The sequence below is a fragment of the Porites lutea genome, chromosome 5 (genome assembly GCF_958299795.1).
Source record: "Porites lutea chromosome 5, jaPorLute2.1, whole genome shotgun sequence".
Classification (NCBI taxonomy): Eukaryota; Metazoa; Cnidaria; class Anthozoa; order Scleractinia; family Poritidae; genus Porites; species Porites lutea.
In genome coordinates this window covers 1134010-1151846 of record NC_133205.1, presented here as the reverse complement: position 1 = coordinate 1151846, position 17837 = coordinate 1134010, and the positions used below count along the sequence as shown (strand labels likewise).

The 17837-nt window shown below is 39.0% G+C and overlaps 1 protein-coding gene across 2 annotated transcripts; it reads left to right on the top strand.

Moving 5' to 3' along the window:
• Nucleotides 1-253: 253 nt before the first annotated feature.
• Nucleotides 254-12575, top strand: LOC140937007 (SHC-transforming protein 1-like). Of its 2 annotated transcripts, none has more exons than XM_073386525.1 (13): nucleotides 254-449; nucleotides 738-808; nucleotides 2922-2979; nucleotides 3204-3234; nucleotides 4715-4857; nucleotides 5186-5237; nucleotides 5874-6000; nucleotides 6251-6338; nucleotides 7468-7639; nucleotides 8248-8499; nucleotides 9047-9226; nucleotides 9784-9983; nucleotides 10521-12575. In XM_073386525.1, exons 1-13 carry the CDS (start codon nucleotides 315-317, stop codon nucleotides 10644-10646), a joined length of 1635 nt encoding a protein of 544 aa, XP_073242626.1. In that variant the 5' UTR covers nucleotides 254-314; the 3' UTR covers nucleotides 10647-12575. The 2 variants fall into 2 exon arrangements, with proteins under 2 accessions (XP_073242626.1, XP_073242625.1); XM_073386524.1 differs by having other exon boundaries at nucleotides 9044-9226.
• The last annotated feature ends 5262 nt before the right edge of the window (nucleotides 12576-17837 follow it).

The window sequence follows — 17837 nt, the reverse complement described above, 5'->3', positions numbered from 1 at the left end:
TTAATGAAAGGCTGTACCACTTTCCAACCACGTCAAGTTACAAGAAACTTTCCTACAACCGGGTGTGTCCGCATTATATATCTTAGCAATGAAGATAAATATTATATTGTCTTTGCTTTTGCGCTTCGTATTATACGGTGGCCGAATATCAGATTAAACTCCATCAGGGCCCGGGGTAATGTACCCCCTCACTGCCACACCCACTTTGCACACTGAAACCAACGCAGAAGAGCATTGTGGGATTGCTCACAGTGCAGGAAGTCTTGTAATCTTATGGTAATGGCCTCCGGTTAAAGACAGTGACAAAATCAAAAATGTTTGGCAGGAAAAAGCCCACAGATCCCTCCGCAGAATGGACGAAGACTGGAAGCTTTGTCCACAAGCCTAAAAGAGGATGGCTTCATTCTGACAATTCATTGATGGAAGGCGGTGTTTGCTACGCTGTCAAAGTGAGTTGAGTTACATGTAAAGCTTGCCGTTTCCAGTTGGTACAATATAAAGCTGCCTGTTCGTTGCTCACTGTCTTGTGATTTTAAGCTTATCTAGGGACTTAAAAATTTACTATGCGCAGGAAATTTACGACTATGTTACTCTGCAGTCAGATTACGCCGAGTCTAGAAGTAAATCAAATTCAAACGTCAACAAGCGTATTCAATTTCGAAGTACTGGCGCGGAATTCTTTGTCAAGTTATAATTAATGTTACTTCCTTTGCTAATATTATATTTTTCCTGATCAGTATGTTGGCTGTTTGCAAGTTTTAAAGTCCATGCGAACTCTTCAGTACGATATGCGGCAGCAAGTAACAAGGTATGGATTGTTTGACGTTATTTCTGAGCTATGAAGAAGAAAAATCGCAAAGCGATTTGAAACGCTCATAAATTAGGTGTCAATTACATTGGGAGAAGTATTCTCTCATTGTGCTAACTTTGTTTTTTTTTTTACGCCTATTTCTGACGTTTATTTGAAAGTCGTAGTATACCCAAGTCACTGAGAAATAATTTAATCAGGGGGGTAAAAATCTTTCTCAGCTGCCTGCTGTTTGTGAGCACTGAAGTACTCTTGCAATGATACAGTTGCCAGATCCAGTTCAATATTTTTACAAAATTGAGCTGTAAGAGAAATATTGCATGGAGCCTAAAGGATCTGAACCTGCAAAATCCAGGGTACCAATATGCAGGGCTGTCATTAAGTTTTTAAGTTGGCAGGTAAGGAAACACATAGGAAATTTGTTTGGTTCTATTTTTCTTCTATTTTCCTTGGAAACTTTTTGGGATAGAGGATAGACGTATTCCCAAGGAAGTTCTGTATGGACAGTTGAGGACAGGAGTCAGGAAACACATGCACTTTGCGGTTCAAGGAGGCATTGTGAAATTGATCCCAACAACTGGATAGTTGCCGTTGGTGATTGTGACTGCCAGAGATGGACAGTGAAAGAGGGAATCGAGAAAGCAGATGTGAAACATCACCAGAAAGCTGAAGAGAAGTGGGCTGCAAAAGCAGCTTCACTCTGCCCTCGTCCAACTTCATTTGCGTCATGTGTAGTAGAAACTGCCACTTGCACATTGGCCTACACAGCCACACAAGACGTTGCAGTTCCACTACGGATTAACAAGAGTGGACAAGCTTTGTCTCTCGAGACCACGCCTGCCAATAAGCAGTCAGGGATCATGTTCATAGTAGCTGTGGGAAATCCCCCGCCTGTGGCCCTTAATGACAGCCCAGCCCGCACATAAGGCTTGTGCTCAGTTTCATAAGTTAAAATTTTCTTGTTTTCTTGGGTTAAATGTTAACTGCTAGGGGTCACACTGCACAGTCCCATGTTAAGCACTTTAAACACAGGAACCATACTACTTTTCTTGTAATTTTATTGCTTAAGTAATCATGCAAATGTCAAATTACCCCTGAATTGCTTGTCTTTTTCTTTAATAGCATGATGAGTTTCCATAGCAACTATATGACATACTAAAAATTCTTCTCAGTTTAGCTTTAAGTTGCTATATTACTCAAAAGAAAAGTTGCTGCCCCCATGTTATTATTAAATAGAGCTTACCGTGTTATTAATGCATCTTTCTGCAACTGAAAGCAAAATTGCTCACAGGAAGGAATTTGCAGCCTTTTTTTCAGTTGTTGATTAAGAATTGAAAGTTTAGAAAGTAAAAGCTGGCTGCATGAGATATATGTTTGTTAACCCTAATTTTGATCATTTTTTACTGAATGTGAGGGGCTATTCAGATGATACCAGAATGACTTTCATTTTGGAACAACTTGCTTAGACTTTGTTCCGGAGACATTCAATTCTATCATGTGAATGCAGTACAAACTTTACTCGAGAACAAAACTCATTCCAGAATGAAAGTCATTTTGGTATCTTATAAAGAGCCCCTGAAGATGAGGTGCTGATAAGTCCAAGCTGTAAATGAAGCCGTGGATTTGAAATCTTGTGTGTTTGTTTTTGTAACTGCAAGTGTTGAGAAGAGCACAGTAAGGATCCAACCATAACTCGGCTCACATGGAATGAATGTTCTTTTATTCAAATTGAAAATTTACCACTGTTATTGTCCTTTGTCACGCGCAGCCATTTTGTCTCAGGAAATTTGAAAAGCTTTGTTTATGCTGGCCTCGTTCTCTCTACGAGACTAGCCATACCTAAACAAAGCTTTTCAAATCTCCTAAGACAAAATGGCCACTGTGTGACAAAGGTCTATTGGGTCTGCAAATGCACAAAACACGTTGGTTTGGTGTAGCTCAATTATTGGATTATAAGTGATGTATCTAGGCCCATTGCATTATCATGGTTTGAATTCTTGTAAAGCCTATTTTTTTTCATCTCTTTCTTGTGAATGTGAACACCTTTAAGATTACTGCTATGATTATAGCCGTAACTCATTTGATTAATATACATGTTGTTTTCTTGTTAAAGGGAAGCCATATTACGATGTTCTGAAGCTGCTGGCTATCATTTAGGAAGAAGAAAGAAGGTTAAAGATAAAACTATGCTTTTTACCTTAGTTTATCCTAAAGAAATAATTATGATTTTGAGGTAGCACATCCACATATAATGGTTATTAATCTACCATTCATGGTCAAATTAATTGAGATTGGAATTGGGATTTGGGAGAGTGGGTTTTTGTAATATTATTATTACTGTATCAATGTATTTTGTTACCATGTCACTTAAGTGTCATTTTACTCTTGTTTGTAGGCTGCAAAGAACATACAAAAGCTTTTAGGAGGTAACTGCCTTTTGTGCCTTGCTTTATGACCTGGAATAAGCACTTGTTGTTTTGTCTAACAAGAACGCTGTTAAAAGTGTTTAGTCTCGCTTGCTTGGAGATTAGATAGGAAATGAGAACGTGATTAATTCTACATGAAACAGGATTTCCTTGCTAAAAGTTTTTCACTTTCTTCTTTATCGATGGAGAAGTATTCTTTAGGGTATTTACTTTTTGCCCCCAAAGGGGAGATCCCGAGAAGGCACTCTAGTAACTTGCGCGTACATTAAGGAAAGTACTTACAGTTGAAATATACAGTCAGTATGCCAGAAAACATCATTTGTATACAATGAAAGGTTACAACACCTGACCAGTTTATAGCCTCACCATCGAAGTTTTTACTGAAGTATTCACTTGTTTCAAGGTAAGCAATGCTTTCAAGTGATAGAATTCATGGATGACCTGTTCCAGAAAAGCTCGACATCTTTCGCATCAATCTTTGCTAAGCTTTCTTCACAAAGTAAAGCATGGCACTAGCTGTGACACACTGCGTTTCCACAGGCTCCACTAGGAATGCCTGGATGTCTTTTAAAATGAGGAGAGAATTTGACATATGAGATGTAATTCAAGAGCAGTTTGGACTGAGACTAGGCCGTGAGAATTGCATCTGTCTTCAGGGAAATTGAGGACTTTTTATTGATCTTGATTGACACGAAGTGCAATACTCCACAAATACATTTTTCACAAGAATACTTTGGTCCAGTTTGGAAGCTTCTTGACAAACTTTGCAGTGCATATAGGCTCTTGGTTGAGCTTTTGTGGTTGGGCAGAAAGCCAAACTGCATGTAAGGTCTTGGAAGTGTCAAATAAAAAAAAAAATCCTCAAAAGTTAGTTGTCCACTGGATGAGTTTTTGAGTTATCATACTTGTCCAAATGATGTAATGGTCATCTCAGACGACAGTGTTCAATCTAGAAATTATGGAAAGTGGGTCAAATGTCCCACGTGACATTTTAAATTGGGTCATTTCAAAAATGGTCTGGGTCAAATTATTATGATAATAATAAACTTCGAAAAACTGGCAATATCCCTATTATGCTATACACTACCAGTATATTTTTACAACTTTTTAGCATCTCTCGGAATTGGAACACCTGACACAAAAAGTACTCGTACAAACGTAGTCTGAAATTTCGCGATTTTGCGCGTTCATATAAGGCTAGTAAGCACACATATTTGTTTTTAAATTTACTTTTATTATTGCCTGCTGCTTTGGAAGTACTTATATACGAGAAAACTTATTTTGGGGGGTTTTTGTTTGTTTCTTTTTTTTGCGTCAGTATGACCCCACGATCATTTCATTTTGCGTCAGAATAGAATATTCTGCGTAAATGACGCAAAAACGCAGCCTAGATTGAACACTGCAGACGACCACTAATATGTTCATGTATCCCTGATCCTGTGTATGGTTTTGATAGTTTGTTTGATTATTATTTCATTAGACGTTCCTGGTATGGGGCATTCAGGTATGAGTGTCAATATGATGGTATCGTCAGAAGGCATCAAGTTAACAAGCATTGAAAATGGACGAGTAATTGCCAATCATGACATGCAAGGAATTTCATTTGCTAGTGGTGGAGAAAAGGTACTTGGTACTTTGTATAATGTATTATTTCAGGCTCCAGTCAAGTCCTATTCGCTTATCTGGGTTGTCTGGGCTGGGCACATAAATATCCAAACAGTGGGGCCTTGATAAAACCAAGGGCCGCCAGTGTACCAAAAAAATATGTTTAGTATAATGAGGTTTACTTAAATTGAGGTTCCTTTCCATTTATTTTATTATTATTGGGGCGAAAAATATTGCCCATTGGGCAAGTTTAGCACACAATTCACTAGCCCAATTGCAAAAATCTATCAGACATGACTTTCTTTGCACGCTAATATACTTATGATATTCAATATTTTTCTTATAGGACTGTATTGATATGATAGGATACGTGGCAAAAGATTCCATAAATGGACGAGGTATGTGTAAAACTATGCACCCTAAAAAATATATTGTATACGGTCAACTCTTGCCTTGCGCGCACCCTGCTGTAGCGCACACCTCGATGATACGGACAGCAGCTTAATCCCAGGCAAAAGTAAATTGAAGACGTTTGACTGGAACAAACTCCTGCTATAATGGACTCTCACTACAATGAGGACACTAACTCGAGGTCTCTACAGTGTCTGCTATAAAGGGAGTTGACTGTAATTTGAATGTAACAGTTTGGATAGTTGTTGGCATATGAGAGGTGGTTACAAGATAAAAGGTGTCCCCACCTGGAGATTTGGCAATTAAATGAATCCTAAGTCCTAAATTTATTGATCAATATTAAAGGAGACAGAAGACACCATGAATTCAATACGGTGAAGAAAAGCATTATGATTCTTAGCTAGAGACAAGTTTTACTTTGATAAAAATAAATCTTAACTTAAAATGATCTCATTCTGTACATTAATATTTTTCCCAAATAATCTGGTCTGTTTTTTTTTTTTTTTTGAAAAAGTCTCCATTTGAGGTGTAGTTTTTACCTTGTATGGTGTTATCTTGCTCACCTTTCTTCATCTTGGTGAGAATCAGTTAATCTTTGCCTTTCTTATTTTTGTTTTGAACAGCTTGTTTTGTTGTTGACTGTGGTGGGGGACTAGCATATGATGTGATCAATACCATTGGACAAGCATTTGAGATTCGTTTTAAAATGTTTTTACAGAACCCTCCACTTGCCACTGAAGTCCCAGAAAGGTGAGGAGATATATATATATGAAAATGCATTGTTAAATACATGTGGGCACTGAAAAATGACAGATTTATTTCCTTTTTTTGTACTATTTTCAGAATGAAAGTCAGAGCTAGATGTATCTTTAATTTTTTTTATGGGAACTGTAGGGTACTATAAACCTGTTGAACCAAACTCCCCCATTGTTTATTCTGGATTTACTGTCAGAGCAATGAACAAGCAACATTGTGTGACTGACTGTGTTTATTTGTTCAGGTTTTCTGAGTCAATATTTGACGAGGGAGAAGACCACACTTATGAAATGGAGTATGAACAGCCTAAGAATGATGGATACCATGTACAGGTGATTTAAACAAAATTGCTCTCAGATCAGAATTGCAAAAAATGGTCGTATATAATTCAGGGTGCACATTTTACTTCTGTGTCTTGAGTTCCCCAACTCATAAAACTATGTCAAAATTGCTGGTTATAGCACAACAGGCTACTTAGACTAAATGCATCGCAAAACAAGGAGGTTGGAAGGGAAAAGCCTTCAGTGTGTGTTTTTCTTTCATATCACTTTTGTTATTGTTAAATCTTCGAACATGAAAAGCTGTGATATTCATCATTCAACTTTAGGATCATTTGGGTGCTATGACAGATATGTTAGCCAGTGCGAAACCACTTAACATAATTTTGTTGCCCCATGTCAAAATTCAAAATTAGTTTGGTTGTCCGGGACAATCAGACAACTATTTTAAAGTTAGATTATTCTAAACCCAGTATGCTAATGATTGCTTCAACGTCTTTGTTTTGGTACAGATAAAAAAACTGTCCCCTCCCACGTACAACCCCCCCCCCCCCGCCCCTTTATTTAAAGGCCATTTTGCCTGTAAACAAAAAAATTACATCCAATTAAATAAGTCCCCTGGATGTAGTCTCCCCTTGTATTGAAATGAATTCAATTTATTATGACCTAATTTGAAGCCTAATTTCAAAACCAGTAAATGCATAACATATTTTGATCCGCACTGCCCTAACTTGTTTTGAAGTGCTTTTTTTAGTCTCGTTAGCAGCTTTCCTCGGATATTAGGTTTTATTATATAGACACGAGTGTTTTACTGGAAAATATACCACTCGTAAAATTCATAAAACCTACATCCGGGACCCGAGTGGTTTATTTTCCATAATCTCACACGTGAGTTTATCGATGACATAATTTCGGTAATTTCCCTCTATTATTTTATCGATATCTTTTTGTCTATATAATAAAAAGAATATTACACGGCGGCTTGAAGATATGAATTTTATTTCTCGTGGCAAAAACAATGCAGCTCGTTCGTAAAATATTGTTTTGCCACTCGAAAATAAAATTCATATCTTCGTGCCCCCGTGTTATATCCTCTATATAAGCCCTCCTAAAAACCCTTAAGAAGATGTATAAGCCCGGGCTTACAACTGTGCGTCAGTTTACGGTGTTCAATTTACTGCAGCTACCATCCACATATCAAACTGCTAATGCTAATCCAGGAGGATACATGGCCTTGAGAAGCAATGCAACAGGTGGCTTTGACACTTACGACAACCCAAACAAAGCAAGCGTAGGACATGGTTATGATGTCCCCAGGTCATCTAAGACTTACACTAACAGACAAATGCCTGCAGGTAGGACAATCAGATGTCTTTGAAAGATAAAGTGTTAGTTGGCCATGTTTTTTTCATGGTTATTAGGAAGAGCATAGAATGGAGCAAGGATAGCCAGTTTCAATGTGCAATACAGCTGGGAAGAGAAAAGGAACTTTGACTTTGTTTGTTATAGAGCAGTCAAGTGTTATTTTTTATCAAATGTTCTTTGATGATTTAGCTTCTCAATAAATATCCTACAGATCTGAAATGAAATCTAATACAAATTAAAGCAGACAAGTCTGTTTCTAGTATTTGATTGTGGTGTACATTTTTGATTGAGGTGCCCAGAAAGACCTTCACAGGAGTTAAATCTTATTTCCTGCAGATCAGCACACATTTATTTATATTTATTAACCATGTACATGTATTTAAAATATTATTATCATTTTTTATTGTCGACCTCTTTGACAACAATATGTTTATGCAGTTCTGACTTGTAAAAATGTGAATGAAATCCGGTGGTGTGACCATTCAAGTGCCTAAACCTGTTAGGAAGTACTGCTACATGGAGCCATTACTTTCCAATATTTTTCAAATCGGTTCTTTGAATTTCTTATCATTTGAGTTTTTTCATTTTACTGTTGCAGGTATAAGTGATTATGATAATGCATTAGCGACCTCAGGTGCCTTTGGTAACCGTAACGGTATAGCTGGTCAGACTGCCAGTCTTCCATTTGCCGCTGGCCCATGCTATGAGGATCCTGATAAAGTAGCATTTTATGAGAATCCTCTGGCAGCTCCAAAGGTACCTCAAAGGAATGACAGCTTGGAGGAACATCCAGGTGACCCAAAAGATTCATCACTGTATGATAACCCCAATTCTCCTATGGATGGATCAGGTGTGTGTACAATCTGTTAAATTGTTTTACCTGCTAATCTCCTGTCCTCTGAAAATGGCTTTCCTGTGTATGGACTACCTTCTTCTTGTGCCAAACCAGTACTATCTGTAAGCTTTAGGACAAGTCTTGCTTGCTCTGGTAAAGCTGCCCAGTGTCGCCTCTTAATTGATCTAAATACGATTTTCCTAGTAATGTAACTCCTGGATCATGAGGGAGATTAGAACTTCAGTCAAGAGAGAGGGAATTCTCCCTAAAATGGAGCAGCTTTTTTTACTTGATTGGGAGCTTGAGGACCAGTTGCTGATTATTTCTTTCCAGAATTTTCTGGTCCACCTTACTTCAGGCTGCATGGCTCATTTCTAAACTTTTTTGCTCTATTCCTCCATGCTTAGAAATTTCGGTAATTTTTTGAAAGCTCTCTTTATTGCCAGTCCCTGCCTTTTTGAAAAATAGACAGCAAGTGCCAGTCCCAGTGATTTCTGTCCTAGGAGTGTATTGTGGCTTAATGTGACTTTAACTTTATTTTTCACATGTCGACATGAAGAAGGATGGGCAATGTTTGATAGAGAGGTCCAACCTCCCCCTCAGTCTCCTCCTTCGGTGGCAACAAATCCTGCCAGCCAGGACTACATGAGCCCACAGGCTGCCAAAAAAAAGCCACCGCCTAAGCCCAAACCATATGCTGCTAGCAGATCAGTAAAACAGGAACTCCCTGCAGTCAGCGAAAGTAAGATGTCGGTATTTTTCTAACTTTAAATGCGTGATAGTTAGCGTATTATTTGATGAATCGAGCTTTTTGAAGTTGACCAAGGCACAGGTTCCAGCTGCCAAACAAGTATGTCGCCCAAGCATTAGATCAAACGTTACAAAAAACAAAAATGAACTTTAAAAACTGTCAGGCTAATAAGTTTTCAAAAACCACAATATTGCAATCCGTTTCAATCTTCTTCAGGTTTGTTCATCCGTGTCTCCTTTTTTATTTGCTGTCTTGTATATACCTTCTTGAAATGATTTGAGCTGTTATTTTTACGTTTCACTCAGTTTTATGGAAGTTCCGACTGTTTTATTTTCGTGATACAGCTCCTTTAAGCATGCAATTATTGGAGGGCGGTGGCCAGTGGGTTGACAGCGAATTGGTAGGAGAAAAGGACATTTTCAGGAGAAAAATAATTGACATTCAATTTCCGCGAACTATAGCAAGAACTGGTGGAGCTGTGAGAGATTTTGCACGAAATTTGGTCTTTCTTGTAGTCTAAAGATCATGTTAAATTCATTTGTTTTTAGCCACAGCCCAGGAACCCATTCCTTTGGAGATGGAGGTCTGGTACCACGGTCCCATGTCCCGCGCTGAAGCCGAGTTGCTGTTGGAAGACGAAGGCGACTTCTTAGTGAGAGAGAGCAAGTCAAAGGCTGGACAGTATGTCCTGTCTGGAGTTCAAAACAGCCAACCGCGGCATTTATTGTTGGTTGACCCACAGGGCAAGGTACTGTGATATGCTCCTTTACAGTGAAATAAATATTTGTATATAAACCGCGTTAGCCTGCGAGCAAGCTCTCCCGAGCGCTCTGGCGGCGGGGTTTTCCCTCTTCCCTACCCCACCCCTCGTACCCCCTGGAGAGCTTGCCCCAGTCTAAAACCGTGAACAGTTCCATGATCTGCTCCTGTTGATAGTGTGTTCGTCAACACTGTTTATTTAACCGAAATTTAAAGCTCCTTTTTCTTGAGTTACTACAAACTGAGACTGTTCTGCGGACCATTCCAGCCGGAATCGAACACTGAATGATGTTTTTGCAAAGTAAATGGCGAAATCTGAAAACGAAATAATGTTTAAGACGTTATGAATAATTGTTTTATATCAGCATATCTATTAGACAGATTACTTTTAACCCTGTTTAAATCCTCTCTTATCGAGGAGAAACGGATGTTTTCGCAGGCTAGAAAATTGCTGGTTTACATGCAATAGTTTCGTCAAAAAAAATTCAAATACCTGTTTGTGAAACCCATCTTCACCTAATTTCAGGTCCGTACCAAAGATCGCGAGTTTTCAAGTGTTCAAGAGCTTGTTGAGTACCACCTAAAGAACAGTTTACCCATCATCTCTTCTGGCAGCCAAGTCACAATATCCAACCCTGTTCTCAAACATTAATGCAGCTACAGTGAATTACCCTAAGTGTGGCAGTTTTTGATAGGAAAACTATAATCGAAGCTAGAAGAGGAACTTATCTGTCTTGTTAGAGTCTAGTCTTCAGTGAGACTAGTCTACATATGCATGAGTTGAAGTCATTGAGGATGTGAGTGTAGCTTGCACAGCAGTCATTGCTGGGACGCTTCTAAGGCAGGCCTCAAGGCACAAGCACGACGCGCGGCGCGCGAGGATGGAAGGAAGGAAGGAATAAATAATTTCTCTTCTGCTTTCTCTCGCGTGTCTCGCTCTCCGCGCGCACGCGCTAACCCCCCCCCCCCCCCGAGCGCCCTCAATGACCCCTTTACGCAGCTAATGTAAATGGTAACATCTTTACGTGTCTTTAATGCCATGTTTTAGTGGTAGTATATCATCAAGTATTTTTTTATATCGTTAAAGTGATTTTTCACTGAGAGCTAAGGAAAGTAATTACTATGGTAACGACGTTTACAAGAGACGTAGAAACTCTGAGTGGATCAATCAGAGCTCGAATCCAATCTACAAGGCTGGCAAAAAGCGCGGGAAAATTATGTGGCGTCTGTTACAAGCCGTCACTGGTTTCAGTCTTTTGGTTCATTTCAAAACGTGATGCAACAGTTTTTTTAGCCAGTCACAAATCGTTCAAGTATAATTTTCCGTGAAACAGCAGCTTACAACTGATGCCAAACAGCTTCAAGTAAACAAAAGAAGACAATGGAATTAGTAAATAATAGAGCCGAGTAATTTACTACTTTTTTCACGGGTTAAGTAAGATCCCTCTGACAGTTTTGTCCTTCATTTTGTATATATATATTGATATTGTCATTAACATCAATGACGTGCACCCTAGGTAAGGGGAGAACCGGTGCTTACAACAACTGGCTGGATTAAATATTTGATGTGGTTGTTTCTGTTGGCCGCCCCTCTCCCCCCCCCCCCCCCCCCCTCCCCTTTTCGGGCAATATTTTTTAACGACAAATTTCCTGAGAAGTGTTAATTTTAGCAAGGTGAAAACAAAAATTTAGTGGTAATAAGTAAATTTCCTCGTAACGTTCTATTTTGAGTTTAGGCATTATAACAATTTGTAAAACATTGCTTCAGCTCTTGCGTGCCGTTATTATTAAAGTCTTACGAGTAGGTCCTAGGAATTAAGAAGAATCAAATACCTTTTGCTTGTTTTATTTAACATTTGGATAGCCAAGTGACTCTCAATGTCTCCGTACTAGAGAAACTTTCAAAAAGCCAACATATACAGTAATTGTTTGAGGCTAGTGACTACTGCATAGACTGACGTTGTGTTCCAGTCTCCTCGCAGCCGTTACAGTCTTTGTCTCGTCACGCAAAAGAAGCGTTATGTGACGAGACATTTCACGGTGTGCGTGGGAGACTGTTCTGTCAAGGTTATTTGTCCGGTTATTTCGGAAAACTTTTTTTAACGCGAATGAAAACTTTGGCCTACATGAAAAGAGCGTTGACTTGTCATAGCGTAGGTTTCTTCCCTTTTGTCAATTTTTGTCGATTGTTCATCACTTGTTGCTGTTTGTTTGTGAGAGTTTATTTTTTACAACAATGTTAACATATTTCCTTACTGGATTTTGTTGGGTATTTGTCTTTGTAAAAAAGTTTATGTAGTTTATCTGAAATAACCTGCTTTCACGCTTACAATGATGTTAACACTCATTTCAGTGGAATCACTCGAAGTAATAGTAAAGCTCTAGTACCACTTGTAGTACTTAAATGAAATAAATTCAAATCAGCTAGCTCTGGTTTGTTGCCTTCTAGCAATAGAAATAGCTGGTCTATTATGTAAACAAATTAATTGCTAGTTAATTTTGTTCAGAGCATTCTACATCCTGCAGCATTTTGTGGTAGGAAAGTCAATAAAACAACAAAAAAAGGCATGTTTCAATGTAAGCGTTGTTGTTGTGAGTTCCTGTTCCAGGGGCTTTACAACCCGAATAGAAAAAGCCTTTCGAAACAAGCTATACCAGTGCTGATCAAAATACGTTTTGCGGTGACTGGCCCCAGTTTTCACAGGGTGCCGTCGATAGCGCTACTTCTATCCAGTCGATAACCATAGCGCTATCCAAAGTTTAAACAACCGCGTCTGGTATTTAATTAAGCTTCAAAACGTAATAATCTCCTATTGCAAATTTATCGTCCCTGTTTTGTCTCATCGTGGCTTAAGGTAGCTGAACACAGTTCCTTTAGAACTGCCCTAACATCCGCTGAGATATCGCGTGATCTCAGCGCGTTGAGCATGCGCACTTAGGGAGCAATGTGAAAGCGCTTGTGCAGTATTGACTTTCGATCACGGGCAATATTAACAAGCGGGGCCTATTTATATCTTAAAATCTAATCATTAAAATTTGACGAAATTCTGTTCATAGACTACATACATAATTTATACAGGGTGCATAAAATATATACAAGGAGTTTAGAAGTTAAAAAAGGTCAACTTGAAACGGAAGTTACCCCTACGTTAAAACTTCCCAAAATAATACGTAAATAAATAAAAAGATAAGAATATCATAATAACAACTACAATAATGCTAAATGGCAATTATTAGTTAAACATTGAGATAACATTTTAGCTTGGATTTAAATAATAGAAGACTATCAGCTTCAACTATGTCTTTAGGTAAATCGTTCCAGAACTTGACTTTTCTAATGAAAAATGATTGTTTATAACAATTTAGTCTTGTTGATTTGACATAAAGTTTTTAAGAATGATTTGCCCTTGTAGATTTAGTAGTAGTGAATTACAAAAAATAATCAAAGTTACTATGATAATAATCAAAGACAATCTTGTAACATTCGATTAAATATAGATAATTCCTACGGCCGGATGAAGTAGGCCACTTAAGCCGCTGGCATATATTGCTCTTCGTAAGACATCTCTCCTTTACGTTGGTTTAATTAGGGCCATTCTCGAAGCTCTTCACATTCAAGTTATTATAAATGGATGTCCTTCTCGAGATAAGGGCTCCAGACTTGTGCTGCGTATTCTAAGACTGGCCTTACGAGAGATTTGTACAGCATAGAAAATATATTTACAGTGTTGTTGGAATTGTAACATTTGACCTAACTGGTTTTCTTCCCACCAATCACACTATTACGAAAGCCGAGGAGGGTCTTCCGTCTTCCGACTTCCAACTTCCCACTTCTGATTTCCAACTTCCAAGTTCCGTACCACTGAAAGGCGGTGATAGGCCTACACGACTTTTACCTTATGCTAAAATGCTGCTTGTTCAAAAGGGTTTTTTTCCCTTCTGCTGGGTAGATTATGCTCTAGAAGGTTTTGGTTAAGCCGCCTATTTCACATTCAGAGGTAATGGCACACATATCGGACATATCGATTTACTGTGGTTTTTGTTTCCATTCGGCCGGATTTGCCCTCTGATATCGATGCAAGAGCATATTCTTTAAAGCTTTCAGTATTAAGGCCGAGTAAGGGCTCTAATTTTCTCCAAAGCGCTTTCTGGACCTGAATAACTATGTGACTGTTTTTAGTCCGTCAATTTGCAATGCTGTATCACGCAAGGTCCAGCTCGTTAGTTTTCTTTGCAGGATGTTAAATTATCACGGATAGTGATTTACAAATCCAAAGTTATAAGATTGAAGTGCAGCTTAAAATGAAATCAACTATGGAGAATCATAGTTAGTAGAGGGGACCCCTCTATTAACTATGGGAGAATGCATTGTGACTCAGTAGAATCCAGCTTAGTGTTTTTCTAAAGAAAATGTGAGTCTTTTGACTGGAGCGCGTAATTCCTTCCTTGGTTATAGGTTTTTAATAAGCTTAACAGTGTTTGGACTGTTTTGTTTTCACTGTTGCCACTTTGTGATCAAGCAAGACCATAATTTCAGTTCCCCAAGCGAACCTCATCACTTGCCTGATTGGCTTTGTTCTTAGTTGCTTTTACAAGAGCAACTTTAGTTGTTCTCTTTTGTGGCTAGAGCGGTACAGCCGTTCTTTCTACTGAGCCTTGACCTTAAGTATTAATACCAGCGTGGCGGATCGAGCGGCAATCGAGCCCGACAGAGGAGTTCAAGTCGGCAGTGGGAAGTCAGATGTGGGAAGTTGAAGTGGGAAGTCGGAAGTTGGAAATCGGAAGTCGGAAATCGGAAGTGGGAAGTGGCAAGTCGGAAGTCAGAAGTGGGAAGTGGGAAGTAAGAAGTGGGAAGTGGGAGGTCAGAAGTCTAACCATGCAGCATTGAGTCTCAACGGTCAGAAATCAGAAATCCGGAGTTCGAACTTTGTCAAGTCGGAAGTCTGAAGTTTGAAGTATGAAGTCTTAAGTCTGAAGTCTGAAGTCGGAAGTCGGAAGTCGGAAGTCGGAAGTCGGAAGACCCTCCTCGACTTTCGTACGTTATTGCTTACATTACAATGGCATACCGGATTTTGTGAGGAAACATTTGATGTTAACAGTAGCTCAAACAACGCAAAATATTTGAAATTTAATTGTCAGAAAGTCGAATCTACAAAAAAATGGCAAACTTCGGCGATCATCCGGGAGATTTCAGACTCTAATCTGGAGACCGGGAGAAACGCTTCAAACTCTGGAGTCTCCCGGATTATCTGGGAGAGTTGAAAGCCCTGTGTTATGGTTATGAAGACGTGCAAGGAAATGAAAATGGGGAACAGTTTACAATAGTACAGGCTAGTCGTTGACATGCATTGGTCTGCATTCTGTTTACTTCATTGGTGGCAAAGGAATTTCGAGAATGCGCATGAGTATAGGCTACTTTGAGCCTCTTGTTATCTGAAAAACACGAGTCTTAAGTCTCTGTTCGATGTTACGTCTTTATTAATGACGACAGAAACCTCAAGCAACCACAACAACAGCGGCAACACTAAAGAACGTTAACAAAACATGAACAAACAATGTTTATAACAATCACCGCATTCATCTCCGGGGGGGGGACTCCCATATGAGAGGGGCGGGGATGCTCGTCGGGAATTTTGAATTAAACCACAAAAGGAGACCAATTTGGGCGTGGCCCAACCTTTTTGACCCCTAAAAGAGATCATTTTAAACTGAAAAAAGTAAAACGAATTGAAAATACACAACTTTTTTATATTTCTTCGCGTGCAACCCTAAAAGAGACCTTTACGGCTAAATATAATGGTTTGAACAGAGCACCGTAACTGAGACCAAAATCCTTAATTTACACTCTTAAGCGAGACGACGAGCATCCCCGCCCCTTTCATGTGGGAGTCCCCCGGGATTCATTTTTCTACAGTGGAACCTCTATATAACGAACGATTTTCTTCAACCAGGCCAAAATCACATAATCGTGTTGTTTCTTACACTTCTCTAGTGTCTGGAAGTCGTTATAAGCAGTTTCGAGCCGTAGGTTTTCTACATTTGGGGAGAGGAGGGGGGGGGGGGGGGGGGCGTATGTAAAAAAACGAAGACCCTAGTCAAATTTTTTGGTAATTGATAATCGCCGTTGTTTCTTACACTCCTCTGGTGCCTAGAGGTCGTTATAAAAAGCAGTTTCGAGCCGTTTCCAAGTGATATTGAGTGATATTGAGGTGGGTCTTCGTTTTCTACATTTGGGGGGGAGGGGGGGGGGGTTTAAGTGAAGAAAACGAAGACCCTGGTCAATCTCATTGATAATGCAAAATCTTTTTGTTTCTTACACATCTGAGGTCGAGATACCCGTTTTAGCTATTTAAAAGTGATTTTGAGGGTATCTTCGTTTTTGGGTCTTAGGTCTTAGGTCTTCGTTCCCTGCCCAACCCCTGAAAGGGACACAAACATGGCGTCTCCATGCTTTATAAATTTGGGTAAAACCGTTTTCCGAGTATCTCGCATATGAAATAGTACACAGACCTGATTCTTGCCAAGGCTTTTTGTATGTTTATCTTCTTTCATTTCCCAGATTCTAGATTTTCTGTATTAAAGGGTTTCCATTTTTATTTTTGATGGCGTGACAGTGAAAACCACCGTATAGGCTTTTCTACATTATGCTAGCATTTTTTCGAGCATTTTAGTGAGGCAAAAGCATTGAGCATTATTCCAGCATTTTAGTGGCATTTTCCCCGGAAAATTAATTTTTCCGAGAAAATAAAATAGAAATTAACTTTTTTCAGGAGCCCATGCCCCATGAGCTCCTGCTTTTTTAAACAAAATTAAAATGAAGACTAAAATTCAAAATTCACAAAAAACCTAATACAGCTGGGGTTTTTGGTTGTATTTATGAACTTGTACACGTTGTCGTTGTCACTTGCAACACTTGCACGTTTTTGTAAGTGTTAACTTTGAAATTAATTTAAAAAACCGTTTGTATAATGAGCATTATCCGAGCATTTTAGTGACTTTTTTGGGGAGACCGAGCATTTAAGTGAGAAAAATGGAGCATTAACGTGGAGCATTTTAGTAGGGAAGCAAAAGCATAATGTACAAAAGCCTACCACCGTAGCGTTCGAATGACGTCAGAGTGACTAATTTGCAATTTTTGTCTGAGCTTTGTCATTTTCCTCATTTTAATGAAAGAAGACCGACAAAAATATGACATTTTAATGACAAAAGTGTAGTCTGCTACACAGCCCTTTTTAGGGTCGTCAGGCAAAGCTCCTTCCGACAAACGGCTGCTGAGAATTAGACTGCAAAACAGTCGGTTTTTTTGTCAAAATCAGTAAAGATATCGGTAAAGCTTGGCGTAAGGGCGTCTCTCCCCAGTCTCGCTCTCTGTTTTCAGCCTCGTTTGACTGCTCGGGCGTACATAAGACCTGTTTTGTAGTCCAGGTGAGAAACTTTCCCTTTGTGTTTGTGTTCTGACGAACAAACCAATCATGTATGAGAAATTTGGCAACACTTCTTAATTTACGACAAATCAATCAATCGTCGCTGAATATAGGACGGCGGGGCTTTGTGTCTACAAGCTAAGAAAAGGTGTTAATTAAAATATGCGGAAAAGTTCCAAGTTTAATAAAAAGAAAAAGGTTTGATAGACCTACAAGACTCTTACCAGGATCGGTTGGTTCTTTTTAACGTGCATATGTCCGGGGGCACATGTGTGATGAACGTGCTCACTGTGTTGCTCCAAGGTGCACTACATGGGAGGACTATAAAACTCCCAAGGGTACTGATTGAAATTTTAATTTAGAATTTCAATTTATTTTAATTTATAACATCACTTGATGTTTTTTTTTTTGCAGGGGAA